This window comes from Zootoca vivipara, chromosome 2 (genome assembly GCF_963506605.1).
Source record: "Zootoca vivipara chromosome 2, rZooViv1.1, whole genome shotgun sequence".
In the NCBI taxonomy this organism is placed as follows: Eukaryota; Metazoa; Chordata; class Lepidosauria; order Squamata; family Lacertidae; genus Zootoca; species Zootoca vivipara.
This window is the reverse complement of record NC_083277.1, coordinates 12,835,675-12,850,743: the sequence shown is the minus strand read 5'-3', so window position 1 is coordinate 12,850,743 and position 15,069 is coordinate 12,835,675. Positions and strand designations below refer to the sequence as shown.

Here is a 15,069-nt window from a genome sequence, read left to right as displayed (position 1 = left end):
AGCTGTTCTCATGCCATGATACACTGAATCAACATGTACCCTCAGTATACAGCCTGAAACTCATTAGGCCCTGAGGTGGCAGATGCAGGGAGCAGCTGGATGTTGCAATACATCTGTACAGTATGTGTAACGTAGCCTGCACTAAGCTTGTCTGCTACCCTCAAGTGCTGTGGAGGATGTTGCCATGTTTCTTACTTTGTACATGAAAGGACAGGCATCGTCTTGTCCTTTGCCTCAAGCAGCATAATATTTTGGGCAAGCTTTGTGTTGCAGAACAATATATCTCCAATAGGACCATATATATTCCCGGTTGATGGTGACCTTTCCCTATTTGTGGAATACCCTTTCTGATGAAGTGTACCTGGCTGCCCCATTATTAACAATCAGGAGGAGTTTTTAAACTTTCCAGAGAGAAAATTGCTTAGCTAACAGAATTCTTACCAAATAAAAAAATTCCTTCCAGTAGCACCCTAGAGACCAACTAAGTTTGCCATAGGTATGAGCTTTCGTGTGCATGCACACTTCTTCAGATACTACGTCAGACCAACACGGCTACCTACCTGTAACTAGAATTCTTACCAGTCACCGATGCACATGAGGAATTATTTGGACACATCCCCCCAAAGAAGACTGTTTGGAAAACATTTCTCGGGAACTTAGGACTAACTAGGACATATTTGAAAAAGATGTAAGGTCGAAAAGGATCTATAGCTGGTTGTTCTGCAGTGTTACTGTTCATTGTCATTTTTTACAAGTTTGTTCTTTGGAGTCCGTTACATTATTCACATTTGTTGGTCTCATCGCTCATTGTGCTTAATGCACAGGAACCCTCAGGGCATTTTATACTGTACGGCTGGCAAAAAAGAGAGAGCAGAAGGACAAGGGTGCTTGGGAGGCAGAGGATTCATGAGCTCAGAAACTGAGCAGGCAGGCAGGGGGAGACAAGAGGCTAAAATGCACCTGATATGGTTTAGGATGAGTAGTAAAAAATGCTGGAAATGTAAAGAGAAGGATGGTGAATTTTATCATATGTGGTGGACGTGCGAAAAAATTTAAAGATTTTGGGAAATGATATATAACGATTTGAAAAAGATTCTTAAATACACCTTTCCCAAAAAAAACCTGAAGCTTTTCTATTAGGACTTATAGGACAGGAGATAGTGAAAGAAGATCAAGTATTATTTATGTATGCGACAACCGCGGCTAGGACTTTGTTAGCCCAAACATGGAAAACTCAGGAGTTACTGATGATTGAAGAGTGGCAGGCAAAAATGATGGACTATGCGGAATTAGCAAGACTGACTAGCAGGATCCGAAACCAGGGAGAGTCAAAGTTCCAAAAGCACTGGAGTAAATTTGTGGACTATATGGAGAAGAATTGTAGAAGTTTAAAGACACTTGCAGGACTGAAATAAATCCTATGAATTGACTTTAGATAGAAGGAATGAAGAATCTGCAAGACAGGAATGGACAAAAAAAAAACGACTGGGGGGAGGGAGGGAAGTCAAAGCTCGGCAGAGCAAATAAAATTGTAATAATTGATAAGATGTTTAGAAAAAAATGTGTCTAGTATGTTTATTATGTGATGTTGTGTTTGTTGTTGTTTGTTTTGTTTTTGTTTAAATGTGTTTAATTGGAAAATTTAATAAATTGTCTTTTAAAAAAAATGCACCTGATATTACAGTAACTATATTTGTGGATCGAACCGCACACAGCAGCAGAAAACCAACCCCCCTTCCAAATCAATGGAATTTAACAGGGTCACTGGAGTGGCCAAACTAATCTAGAGGAAATCCCTATTTGATATCAAATATGCGCTTACTTGCTTATAATTATAGACTACTCTTCAGAGTAGTGAACAGAGTATAAAACAATGAAACAATGAATTAATCATCGTCGAACCAAGACAAGAAATCAGCAGCGAGTGTTTGAATTCCCCTGCCCACTTACAGACCTATTCCCGAACTGCGATGTGAAAATATGTGCTTAAGCTTCCATCTAAAAAAAAAAAGTCAGGAAAAGAGGGAGTTCCACAAATGGGGGGCTGCAACAAAGAAGACCTTCTCTTGCTTCACCCTGTAACAGGCCAACCCTGCTGTTGGGACCGCACAAAGGGAGATATGGGAAGAGGCACTCCATCGGGTAATGATTATCTCTGTTTTCCCGCAATAACATCCCCATCATCATAAACACTGCTTCCTTTGTTTGCTCTCAGGGCCCCCCAGTTATGCTTGGTAGGGTCTTTCTGGATTTCAATCCCTCCCTCTGCTGTGAGGCACAGGGCAGCCCAGGCTGGACTCTAGACCCCAGAGAGCTAAACATTTAACAGGCAGGGGGCAAAGGTGAGCCTCCCAGGATGTTCCGCGCAGAAGTGGATTTCTCCAAGTGAGTTGCCTGCCATTCCCGCAATGGAGGGTCTGTGGTGCTATCTCTTCTACCTCTACGGGGTCCTTGTGGACGCTCTCTCCTTGTGTGAGGGTCCCACGAAGCTGCATGCCAGCGAGCTGAACCGCGATCAGGTAGTTGAAGCCGATGGAGGGCAGCTGGGGTTGACGGCAGGTGGGAGCCTCTTAAATGCTTCTGTGCTTCAAGCAGGTAGAATCCTTGAAGAAAGAGGAGGCCTTCATCCAGCATTTGGGGGGTTGGGAGACGAAATGCACATTATTATTACCACTATTGATCCTACTATTGTTTTTCCATCACAGTGGAATCTTGGTTCTCGAATGCCTTGGTACTCGAACATTTCGGTTCCCGAACGCTGGAAACCCGGAAGTGTTAATGTTCCGGTTTTCAAACGTTTTCCAGAAGCTAAAGGTCTGGTGCAGCTGTCAGCTATTGTTTCTGGGGCTCCTACGCCAATCGGAAGTCGCACTTCGGTTTTCAAACGTTTCAGGAGTTGAATGGACTTCTGGAATGGATTACGTTTGAGAACCAAGGTGCCACAGTAGCAGTTGCTACAATGAAAGCAAAGTGTACAAATGAAAATTAAGAACCTGAGGGGAAGCACACTGGAACGGATAAAAGATCCATCTAGTCAAGGGATGGGGAAACTGTGGCCTCCCGGATGCTGTTCCGACTTCCAACTCCCATCAGCCCCAGCCAGCAAGGCCAATGGTGAGGGATGATGGGAGCTGTAGTCCAGCTACATCTGGAGAGGCACGCAGGATCCCGCTCCCTGATCTAGTCTGTGCTTTCTTGTTTCTCATTGGTGCCACCTGGAAAGCACGCAAGCAGGGCACAACTCCTGCCCCTCAGGGAAACCCAGAGGAGGTTAATGAGAGGTGGATTTAAGGGAGTGCAACAGCTTTGGTCGTGCTGGTGTCGTGGAGCCTCAGGGGAACACAACTATTGTGTAGGATGGAAGGCAAGAGGCAGGGTGTGTGTGTGTGGTGAATTTAGGCATTGCTGCTGAAAGTTGAGACCTGCCACTGGGTTCAGGGATCTCACAAGAGGTGAAAAAGGGGAGAAAGTCTCATTGTGCAAGCAGACCTCTGTACACACATACATCTGTACACACATACATCAATGAGTGTCATGTTTAATTCCACCCCCTGTCCTTCTGCTTTTTTATTATTTTAATCAGGTTTTTTTGGGGGGGGGCTTTGGGGGTTTGTTTGCGAAGTGGGTATTTCCTGCATTTATGATTTACTGTATAGCCAACTATTACTCAGAGTAGACCCATTGAAATTAATGTGCCTAAGTTAGGCATAGCCATTAATTTTAATTACAGGTAGGTAGCCATGTTGGTCTGCCGTAGTCAAAACAAAATTAAACATTTTAAAAATTAAATTAAAAAATATCCTTCCGGTAGTACCTTGGAGACCAACTACAGGTGAAACTCGGAAAATTAGAATATTGTCGAAAAGTGCATCTATTTCAGTAATGCAACTTATTACTTTTTTATTATTATTTTAATTTTTACAGGTGCTTTCTTTTGGAAATTCCACAGTAATAAAACAAATAGTTACAATAATACAAAAATAAACATCGCTATTACATTTCATTAATTACATTCCATTTATAACTGACCCGCCTAACGACAAATAATTACAATTACAACAAATAAAGGCTTGACATATCTTGCCTTTTAAGTTACATTACTGAAATAAATGCACTTTCCGACGATATTCTAATTTCCCGAGTTTCACCTGTAAGTTTGTCATTGGTATGAGCTTCCGTGTGCATGCAGATATCTGAGATTTGTCCAGACGGAATTTCCGAAAATCGGTAAATGTTCAGGAAGAACCCAGCGTATGACAACCCATGTCAGAAGTGTTGATTTTTTTGGGGGGGCCAAATTTCCTGTTAAGAAATTAGCTTAAAATGTCATTGGAGGGAAGCTCAACAACTTTTGCGTCCAGATTTTCACTTTTTGAAATATGGCAACCCTATTTTAATGGCTCTCCTCTGAGTAGGACTAACCGTGGCCATGACCCTTTGTAGGTGGGGGTTCTTAGCATCACCATTTTCTCCTTCTGTGAAATGGGTATTTTGTGGTGCCCGTTATACATTATCAGGTTTCGAAATGTGCCCTGGGCCCAAGAAGGTTGGGAACAGCTTGCGAAAGAGCCGCCAAAGTTAAAAGACACCCTTTTTGCATGTAACATGCAGTTTGCATTTTGGCATCCGAGGCGAACCACAAAATGTGCCCCCACCCGCAGCCAGGGAAGAAGGTCTACATCCAGGAACTAGGGATAAATTAATTTCTACTTTGGGAACAAGGGGGAAGTAAAGATCTACACTGAAAACAAAGTGTGGGAATCAAATCAACCTTATCCGATGGTTGAAGTGAGAATGAAAGGTCATGTCACTGCAGAAGAAGCAGGTGACCCATTCCTTGGAGGCTGAATCTGCTGCCCCTGTGGATCCTGCCGCCTGAGGCGGCTGCCTCGCCTTGCCTCATGGGTGTGCCAGCCCAGCTTGGTCCCCAGGCGTGACTCAACTTCTCCCCTTTGCAGTATATCGGCAGGTGGTTCTTCATCGCAGCCGCTGCGGCATCACCTTCCTCACTGGCGACGTTTGCCAGCACTGACAGCAGCCTCTTCAAGATGACACAAAGCAGCAGCCCAGAGCGGTTGCAACTGGAGGCTGCCATCCGACTGTGAGTTCCTTTTTCCTTTGGCCAAAGCACACTCCCTTCCCAGGGAACCAAGACTGAGCAAAGGCTCTCTAAGGCCGGTGTGGGGAAATAACAAAGAAGAGTGTTTCTCGAGCATGTGCAGAGCACAGGACTCAGGATGGTTCAGCAAGGCAAAAGATCCAAATGGCATTCTCTACGTAGGACTCCCCACCTGCTCTGTGGGTACCTTCAGGGGAGGGGGAGTTCGGAGATTTGGTAGGAGAGGATCCCCCAGGCTGGTAGTGTTGTAGAAAAAATTGGGGTTGGCTTTCACAACTCTCCATAAAGGATTCAGTGTCCCCTAAGTCCATTATCAGTCAGAGAGAAATGGATGGAAGCAGGAACCAGTCTGAGCAAGGAAGATATTTATTTTTCTGTTGCAAAAGTGTCCCATCCCCCCCATTTTGCGAAGGAGGCAAGGGCCCAGAATAACGGTAAGATGTGCAAGAACTTTTTAAGGCTTTAGAAATTGCCCAACCCCTTATCCAAAGACCACCCAAAAGCGTCACACAAACATCACAGAAAGAGGTGGGTCTACTACAGAAATTTGAGTGTGTAGCTCATCTCCTGTCTGTCAAGGTACCTGATAATGTTTGCTGGCTGTTGTTTCCTGGCTTAGTCAGGGCCATTCCTCCCAAATGGTAAACACCTACTGATACACAACAGATTCTCTTTTGACAGGTCTGCTTTGCCTTTAACAAATAATCGCCAGACCGATTTGCAGGATCTGCAAGTGAAAGAAAATATTGGGAAAGGTTTTCCAAGATGAGAGGAAATGGCTTCGGGATGGCTGAAATGAACTCCAATGAAGTGTAATTTTCTCAGGGGATATTTCCTAAATTTTGAAGGGCAACAGATTGGTTTTCTGTGGAGTGTGTTTCCCCAATTTGTGTGCACCCTATTTTTTTTAAATAACAGTAGACACCCCCAGTCCTTGCAGAAAAATACTGGGAGGAGGTCACACCAACAAATGCCAAGTCCATCTACTGGTGCTTACAATGGCAGAACCAGCACCAGGAGTTGGCATCATTGGGCATTTGCCAAGGCCCCACTGCTACTGTGGAGATGCCTGGCCTTGCTGTTGTTGGCTCATCGCCTGTCTTTTCTGGACATGCATCTCCCATTTGATTTCTGCTCTCCAAATCACTCTTTTTTTCAAGGAAAAATCTAGATGGGTACTTTGCCAAAGATGCATGTAGTAGCTATGAGAGATCCTTGTTTTTAATTGAGTGTATTGTTATGTCAGCTGGAGTGATATTGAAAAATATGCAGGATTTAAAAATAAATTAAGAGGTAACATGTTAAGAGGTCCCGTCCCCCCGAGGCCTCTCAGTTGTCTCTGACTGCCTCCCTGCCTTACCAAACCTACCTCAAAGAATCCATTACATTTGGCTGTTTAGCCATCCATCCATCCATTCATCTTTTCTCTTTCTTTCTTTCTTTCTTTCTTTCTTTCTTTCTTTCTTTCTTTCTTTCTTTCTTTCTTTCTTTTTCTTTCTCTCTCTCTCTCTCTCTCTCTCTCTCTCTCAGGAAGACAGGCCAATGTGTTCCCAGATCATGGATTTACTTACTTAAGGAGCAGAGTGCTGATCTGGCTACAGAAGGTAAGGCAGAGCTTCCTTTTCTAATGGCTCTTTTGATAAGCCCACTCTCAAAGCTGAGCTCAGAACAGGACTGGCCCTATCAGCAGGCAGACGGAGGAGCCTTGCGGGCAGGGAGAAGCAGCAGCAAGGTGTTTAGGGGGCAGGACTGCGAGTGTCATGTGGCCTGCCTACTGCATGCCTCAGGAGCAGCTGAAGACACTGCCCGTGTTGACCTAAGATTAATCTGCAAGTCCAGCCGGCTCCTCTGTTTGGAAATGGGAGGAGAGAATCATCTTGTCCTTCTCCTGCAGCAAAATGTCTCGGGTCAGCCCTAGTTCAGAAAAATATCATGGTATAGCTACTGTTAAAAAGGTAAAGGGACCCCTGACCATTAGGTCCAGTCGTGACCAACTCTGGGGTTGCGGCGCTCATCTCGCATTATTGGCTGAGGGAGCCGGCATACAGCTTCCAGGTCATGTGGCCAGCACGACAAAGCCGCTTCTGGCGAACTAGAGCAGTGCACGGAAACGCTGTTTACCTTCCCACCGGAGCGGTACCTATTTATCTACTTGCACTTTGACGTGCTTTTGAACTGCTAGGTTGGCAGGAGCTGGGACCGAGCAACAGGAGCTCACCTCGTTGCAGGGATTCGAACCGCCAACCTTCTGATTGGCAAGCCCTAGGTTCAGTGGTTTAACCCACAGCGCCACCTGCATCCCTATAGCCAGTGTTAGTAAATGAGGTATGAAAGCTAGGCACTAAACGGCACCTTAAACCTAGGTTATGTGCGCCACAACGGAATGTCTAGGCACACTTTTTTTATAACAAGAATACAAAGCTGAAAATGAGTGAACTGCAGCTCAAATATTCTATTCATTTTTCACATGGTCTAGTCCTTCCCCTGCCCAACCCCCCTAATACAGTGGTACTTCAACTTACGAACGACTCGACAACTGAATTTTTCGACTTACGAATGGGGCAAATGGTCGCATGCTTACGAACTTCTCGACATCCGAACGGAAACCGCGGCGGTTTTAGATAGGGTTTTTTCAACTTACAAATTTTTAGATGGGGTTGCTTCGACTTACGAATTTTCCCTTTTCCAATGCATTCCTATGGGAAATCGCGTTTCCAATGGTGCTTTTCGACTTACAAATTTTTCGACCTATGAAGGTGCCTTCGGAACGGATTAAATTCGTAAGTCGAGGCACCACTGTATTCTTAAGAGGGTCTCTTCTCCAGTCTTCAGAGAGTAGCTGGAAGTGGGGAGGCAGGAAAAGGTCCTCCTTTCCTTCCACTCTGCAGTTTTAATAGGTGAAGAAGTACCGCACCCAGAGCTCAGAAACTGCTAGCACTAATGAAATTCCCCATCACAAAATGCACTTAGAACAATGGGAGTTCGGAACGCTGGGCGTAGCCCAGGCATCCCCAAACTGCGGCCCTCCAGATGTTTTGGCCTACAACTCCCATGATTCCTAGCTAACGGGACCAGTGGTTGGGGAAGATGGGAATTGTAGTCCAAAACATCTGGAGGGCCAAAGTTTGGGGGTGCCTGGTGTAGCCCAATAACATGTTTGAACCCTGAGCCCAAGGTTCTCCGTATTTGTATAGCCCTACTAGGACTGGGGTGGCATTAAATCCTGCTGCCTTTGGCTATGTGCCCCAGTTATCCACAGGGAACTACGGTGCGCAGCCAGACTGACCAGTCCTGCTTCACTGTCTGCATGCTCTGCCTCCCTGCAAAGTGAACTATCTCAATGTGAGTTGGGCTTCCAGGATATTGATGAGAGCCCTCAATTTACCTCTGCATTCAGTTGATTGAATTTGTTTGGTATGTACCTCAACTTGAGCAAATGGCTTATTTTTCTCACCCGCGTTCTGAAGGGGTACAGTCCTGGGAACGCTGCACCATGGAAATATGCGCATCAGCCTGCAGCCTCGGCCTGCAGCTCCCATCTCTCTTGACTTATGGTATTTGCATGTTTTTTCTCTCCAACTCCCCTGCTCCAGGCCGCCCTCACATGAGAACAGAGCTGTTCTCTGGCAAGTGCCCCGACTCCATCATTGTCCAGGAAACAGACCGAGACTACCAGAGGATTCTTCTGTATTGTGAGTCCTTCATCCATAGATGTCTGAACTGGGGAGCTTGGCTGGGTTAGGGTAACAAATCTTGGAATCGAAATGTCCTTGCATCTGAGCTGGCCTTGTCCTCTCTCCCCAGCCCGAGTCCTCCACCCTGCTGAGGGCTGTATTTCTGATTTCAAAGGCAAAGCTTCCTGCCTTGACATGAACGAATTCCTGCTTATACCCAGAACCCAAGGTAGGTATTACTAGTGAACTGGGTGGTGCTCTACATGTTGTTGCAGCTTTTCTGCTTTTAGCATCTCTCAGATGGAGGGTGGCCACCCCAAAAAGAGGACAAAAGAAAACACAGATAGGTTCGCTTATACAGTGGTACCTTGGTTCTCAAACTTAATCCGTTCTGGAAGTCTGTTCCAAAACCATAGCGTTCATAAACCAAGGCATGCTTTCCCATAGAAAGCAATGCAAAATGGATTAATCCGTTCCAGGCTTTAAAAAACAACCCCCCAAAAAACAGCAATTTAACATGAATTTTACTATCTAACAAAAGCATTGATCCATAAAATGAAAGCAATAATAAATGTATTGTAGATGATAAAAATTAAAATTAATTGATAGTCATGGTTTGGGCGGGGGGCTTTTATCCATTTCCGCAGTCACAGAATCAATCAGTAGCTGAACTGGGCTCCACACAGACGCAAAAACAAATTAACCGGAAAAGCCTCAAAAAGAAAAAAACACAAAATAAATAGCAAAAACAAAACATCAGACTTAATCCGTTCCGGAAGTCGGTTTGACTTCCGAAATGTTTGAAAACCAAGGCGCAGCTTCTGATTGGTGCAGGCGCCCTGGAAACAATAGCCAACAACCGCATTGGACGTTCGGCTTCTGGAAAATGTTCGGAAACCGGAACACTTACTTCCGGGTTTTCGGCGTTTGAGAACCAAGGCGTTTGAGTACCAAGGCATTTGAGAACCAAGGTACCACTGAATATGGAAATAATTGTTAGGAACTTGGAAATAATTATTAGGATTTAGATAGCAGTACTGTACAACATGTCTCTCACCATGTCTTTACTGGCACTGTGGGTTAAACCACTGAGCCTAGGGCTTGCCGATCAGAAGGTCAGCGGTTCGAATCCCCATGACGGGGTGAGCTCCCGTTGTTCGGTTCCAGCTCCTGCCCACCTAGCAGTTTGAAAGGACATCAAAGTGCAAGTAGATAAATAGGTACTGCTCTGGCGGGAAGGTAAACGGCGTTTCCATACGCTGCTCTGGTTCACCAGAAGCGGCTTAGTCATGCTGGCCACATGACCCGGAAGCTGTACGCTGGCTCCCTCGGCCAGTAAAGTGAGATGATCGCTGCAATACCAGAGTCGTCCACGACTGGACCTAACGGTCAGGGGTCTCTTTACCTCTTTTTACAACATGTCTCTCACCACGGTGGGGAAGACCACTCAGTCTGTTGCCCAGGTGGTAACAGCCGATGGGTAACTTCAAAGTCCCCTCCCCATGTTTCTTTCTTCTGCACCTCCAAGCTGGATTTGGACTGGAGAGCTCTTCCGATGGAGGACTGTCCTTTGCAACGTAAGGCACCTAGTCAACCTTAGTCAGATGTGACTGCTCCTTTCTACAGAGGCTGTTTCTGATGAAGTGTGCATGCACACGAAAGCTCATACCTATGACAAACTTAGTTGGTCTCTAAGGTGCTACTGGAAGGAATTTTTTTGTTTGTTTGTTTCGACCCCAAAATCAAGATTGTTTACCCCACACTTGCCCTAAGCAAAGCGGTATCTTGACATTATAGCTCAGCTACAACATCTGAGCAACATTTCTTGTCCATGACACACCCGACTATGAAAACAACTTCACATTCCCATCCCTTTTTCTGCCCTGCAGACTCAAAATTCACTTCTGGATTCCAAAGACCAGAGTCACAACAAACTTTGCAAACGTTTGTGTAATAATAATCATTGGCCTTCTCTCATTCTCTCTTTCAGGTGCCTGTGAATTCCAAGCATCTTGACCTCGAACTCCTTGGGTAAGATAAGCCATCCTGTCCCCAACCCAAATATACATATATAACTTCCCTACCACTCTAAAATCACAATCTCCCTATGCTAAGAGTCAAACCTTAGGGTGCTTAATAGTAAAGAAATGTCCCTGATCCTATAGATCAGGGTTGGCTTCTAGCTCACTTTTTTTTGGGGGGGGGGAATAAATTTTATTAGATTTTATAAAGATGATTATCAAATATATTTTTTGGCCAAACTAATATGTTGATCTAGGTAAAATTAAAATACAGTGGTGCCTCGCTTAACGAATACCCTGCTTAACAAAATTTTCGTTTAACGAAAGGTTTTTTCTAGCGGAGGTTGCCTCGCTAGACGAATTCGTTTCATGAAAAATTCGTCTAGCGAATCACGGTTTCCTATAGGAATGCATTGAAATTCAATTAATGTGTTTCTATGGGCAAAAAAATAATTTAAAAAATTGAATGCATTCCTACGGGATTCGCTAGACGAATTTTTCATTATAAGAAAAGACCTGTGGAATGAATTAAATTCGTCTAGCGAGGCACCACTATATGGATCCAGAGGAAAAGAAGCGAAAAAGAAAGAAAGAACGAGAAAGAGAAGGATTAAACAAGAGAGAGAGAGATAAAATGAATAAATAATGTTAAGAAACTAAACCACTTCTGGTTCTTCATCTGTCAGCTATCTATAAACAATAGGCAGGGGGTTGGACTGGATGGCCCTTGTGGTCTCTTCCAACTCTATGATTCTATGATTCTATGATTCTATGAATATTCAACTAATCTGTTCCAATATAACACTCAGCAGATCTACTTTTTATAAGCCAACATTCTCTTTGGCCTTCAAACCCAAATGTCATTACAGTCGTACCTCGAAAGTTGAACGCCTTGCTACTCAAACGTTTTGGCTCCCAAACGCTGCAAACCCGGAAGTGAGTGTTCCGGTTTGCAAACATTCTTTGGAACCTGAACGTCCAACGCCGGAAGTTCCAATCCGGAAGTCCGTTCGACTTCCAAGGTACGGCTGTATTTCTTTTTCACACAAAAAGTGTGTGAGAGGTTTCCAATCTTTAGTAAATGTTAACGACGGCTTTACTCTGATTAAACGTATCAATTTCGCCATCTCAGCTAAGTCTGATAATTTCAATGACCATTCCTCCATTGTTGGCAACGATGAGTCTTCCCATCTTTATAAATAGAATTTATCTTATCCTACAATATTGATTTAGTATTGATATAGTATTTAGTATTGAGTTAGCATTTAGTATCGAAACATTGTAAAATGCGTGAGTAAAGTGAAATAAATTACCTGCTTAAGGGAGGGGGGAGTCAAAGCTTGACAAAGCCTTCTGCTGTATATCATTTAAAAAATCCTTCCAGCAGCATTTTATTTTTATATTTTTATTTTGTTTCGACTACGTCAGACCAACACGGCTACCTACCTGCTGTATATAATGTAAACTATGTTTGTTGATAAAAGAAATCTGAGAAAAGAATAAACATTTACTGGGGAGGGGAGGAATTTAAAATGGCCTTTGCCTAGCAGCAACCAGCAGCTGAGACTGCCTGCCATTTAAATTCCCCAAAATGACACAGCAAGGGCATTGTGGGAAACCAAAATGGCAGCGTCTCAGAGCACCTCCAAGTTACAGTACTGTACACAACTTGGTCATGCTGAGGGGGCTCCCCAGGGAGCACTTTGACCAAGACCCCATCAAATCTGGAGGCAGCCAAGGGCACCTCAGAAAGAAAGCCATTGGAAACAAGCATGTTTTCTCCTTCTCTGGAGAGCAGGACTTGAACCAATGGCTTCAAGTGACAAGAAAGGAGATTCCGACTAAACATACGGAAAAACCTTTGACAGCAAGAATAGTTCAGCAGTGGAACAGTCTCCCTCAGGAGGTTGTGGACTCTCCTTCCTTGCATATTTTTCCACAGAGGTTGGATGGCCCCCTGCCATGGATGCTTCAGCTGAGATTCCTGCATTGCGGGGGGGGGGGGGGGTTGGACTAGACCAGTCTTCCTCAAACTTGGCCCTCCAGGTGTTTTTGGCCTACAACTCCCATGATCCCTAGCTAGCAGGACCAGTGGTCAGGGATGATGGGAATTGTAGCCTCAAAACACCTGGAGGGCAGAGTTTGAGGAAGTCTGGACTAGACGACCCTGGGTAGGTGTGTCCCTCCCAGTTCTACAATTCTATAAAACAAAACGTGGTCTTCAACTATGTTTTACGCAGAATAGACCCGTTGGAATTAGGAGACCTGGTTTGCTCACGTTCGTTAATTTGGTGTTGGTGCTGACCTTTAAAGCCTTAAACGGCCTCAGTCCAGAACACCTGAAGGAGTGTCTTCACCTCCATCGCTCGGCCCGGACACTGAGGTTCAGCGCCGAGGGCCTTCTGGCGGTTCCCTCACTGTGAGAAGCCAAGTTACAGGGAACCAGGCAGAGGGCCTTCTTGGTAGTGGCACCCGCCCTGTGGAACGCCCTCCCACCAGATGTCAAAAAGAAAAATAACTACCAGACTTTTAGAGGACATCTGAAGGCAGCCCTGTTTAGGGAAGCTTTTAATCTTTAAGAAATTAGGTAAAGGTAAAGGGTCCAGTCGTGTCCGACTCTGGGGTTGCGGCGCTCATCTCGCTCTATCGGCCGAGGGAGCCAGCGTTTGTCTGCAGACAGCTTCCGGGTCATGTGGCCAGCATGACAAAGCTGCTTCTAGCGAACCAGAGCAGCACACAGAAACTCCGTTTACCTTCCCGCCGGAGCGGTCCCTATTTATCTGCTTGCACTTTGATGTGCTTTCGAACTGCTGGGTGGGCAGGAGCTGGGACCGGACAACAGGAGCTCACCCCGTTGCAGGGATTCGAACCGCCGACCTTCTGATCAGCAAGCCCTAGACACTGTGGTTTAACTCACAGCGCCACCTGGGTCCTCTTAAAAAAATTAGTGTATTCTAATATTTCTGTTGGAAGCCGCCCAGAGTGGCTGGGGAAACCCAGCCAGATGGGCAGGGTATAAATCATAAATTATTATTATTATTTACTGGCACTACTCTTGAGTGGAACTTAGTTCAATGCCACCCAATAGGAAGCTGCCTCATTCGGAGTCAGACAACCGCCCAAGCTAACTCACTGGCTGGCTGTGGCTTTCCAAGGTTTCAGGCAGGAGACAATCCTAGCCCTGGCCTGGGGATGCTGGGGGTTGAACCTGGGACCTTCTGCATGCAGGGCAACTGCACTGAGCTACAGCCCTTCCCCAGCTTGCAGGCAAACGTCTGTGGCTCAGCAATATCAGCCTGCCCCTGGAATGCAGGCTTGCATTGTGCATTCTTCTCCAGGGTGTGTTGTTCTCTGGGTCACAGTCTCAAGCTCATGCAGGAGGGGAAACCAAGAGGGCCTTAGAGAAAGGGCCAGAGCTCAGTCTGTAGAAGTGTGGAAAATTATGAAGAGCACGGGAGCAGAACGGTTCTTCTCCTTCTCTCAATGCTGCCGGAACCTGGGCTCATCCACTGAAGCTGAATCTTGCAAGCTTCAGGCAAAAGAGAGGGCTTTTGCACGAACGGTGCATTTCGCTCCCACAGGAAGTAGTGATGATGAGCAGCGACTGGGGTGGTTGCAAAAGAGGATGAGATGAATTCGTGAAGGATGAAGCAATCGATGGCCACCAGATGAGCCTCAAAACATTTGTGTCTGTACACGTTTAACGCTGTACCATTGTTAGGTTGGAAAAGGCAGAGGAGGGGAGATTTGCATACAAAGCCCAGGAGAAAAAGGATTGTATAACAAACCTCCAGGGCACTCCTGATTTCGCAAGAGACGCCGGGAGTCGCCAAGAGGCAATTTTTGCTTTCTATTCTCTACTTACCAGATCCAGTTCCCCAGTTGCTCACGAAACCAATGAAATACGAAACCTCAGATTCTTCCAGTATCAACCCTCCTCATTCCTTCCTTTCTTGTTTTTACACCAGCTTTGGACCCACTGCGGCAGGACTTAACCGTACACAGAAGTTCGTTTGCCTCACTCACCGGAGGAACGGGTGGTTTTACATGTCCTGTGGTGTTGAATAAAATTCCTTTGAGCCAAAAGTGGACTTCCAGGTCTCTGTGTCTGGCCTTTGGGATTCTCCTCAGAACACACACCTCCTCAAGTGCTTTTGCCTGGCTGGAATGTGTCCCTGAACTGCGGTAATGCCTCTTGCTTGTATGGAGACATGTGCTTGTGTGTGTGTGTGTGTGTGTGTGTGTGTGTGTGTAT

At 45.4% G+C, this 15,069-nt stretch overlaps 1 protein-coding gene across 1 annotated transcript; it reads left to right on the top strand.

Moving 5' to 3' along the window:
- Positions 1 to 2,340: 2,340 nt before the first annotated feature.
- APOM (apolipoprotein M) lies at positions 2,341 to 14,905 on the top strand. The gene is made up of 7 exons (XM_035107152.2): positions 2,341 to 2,519; positions 4,959 to 5,101; positions 6,650 to 6,723; positions 8,713 to 8,811; positions 8,924 to 9,022; positions 10,784 to 10,824; positions 14,783 to 14,905. The coding sequence occupies exons 1-6, from the start codon at positions 2,409 to 2,411 to the stop codon at positions 10,807 to 10,809; spliced, it is 552 nt and encodes a 183-aa protein (XP_034963043.1). The 5' UTR covers positions 2,341 to 2,408; the 3' UTR covers positions 10,810 to 10,824; positions 14,783 to 14,905.
- Positions 14,906 to 15,069: the final 164 nt, after the last annotated feature.

What these genes read in the sequence shown, in the direction of transcription:
- APOM (XM_035107152.2), top strand. Translation starts at nt 2,409, where the DNA reads ATGGAGGGTCTGTGGTGCTATCTCTTCTACCTCTACGGGGTCCTTGTG. An exon ending in TGCTGATCTGGCTACAGAAG is followed by an intron (nt 6,724 to 8,712) that starts GTAAGGCAGAGC and finishes CCCCTGCTCCAG; the next exon opens with GCCGCCCTCACATGAGAACA. An exon ending in GCTTATACCCAGAACCCAAG is followed by an intron (nt 9,023 to 10,783) that starts GTAGGTATTACT and finishes TCTCTCTTTCAG; the next exon opens with GTGCCTGTGAATTCCAAGCA.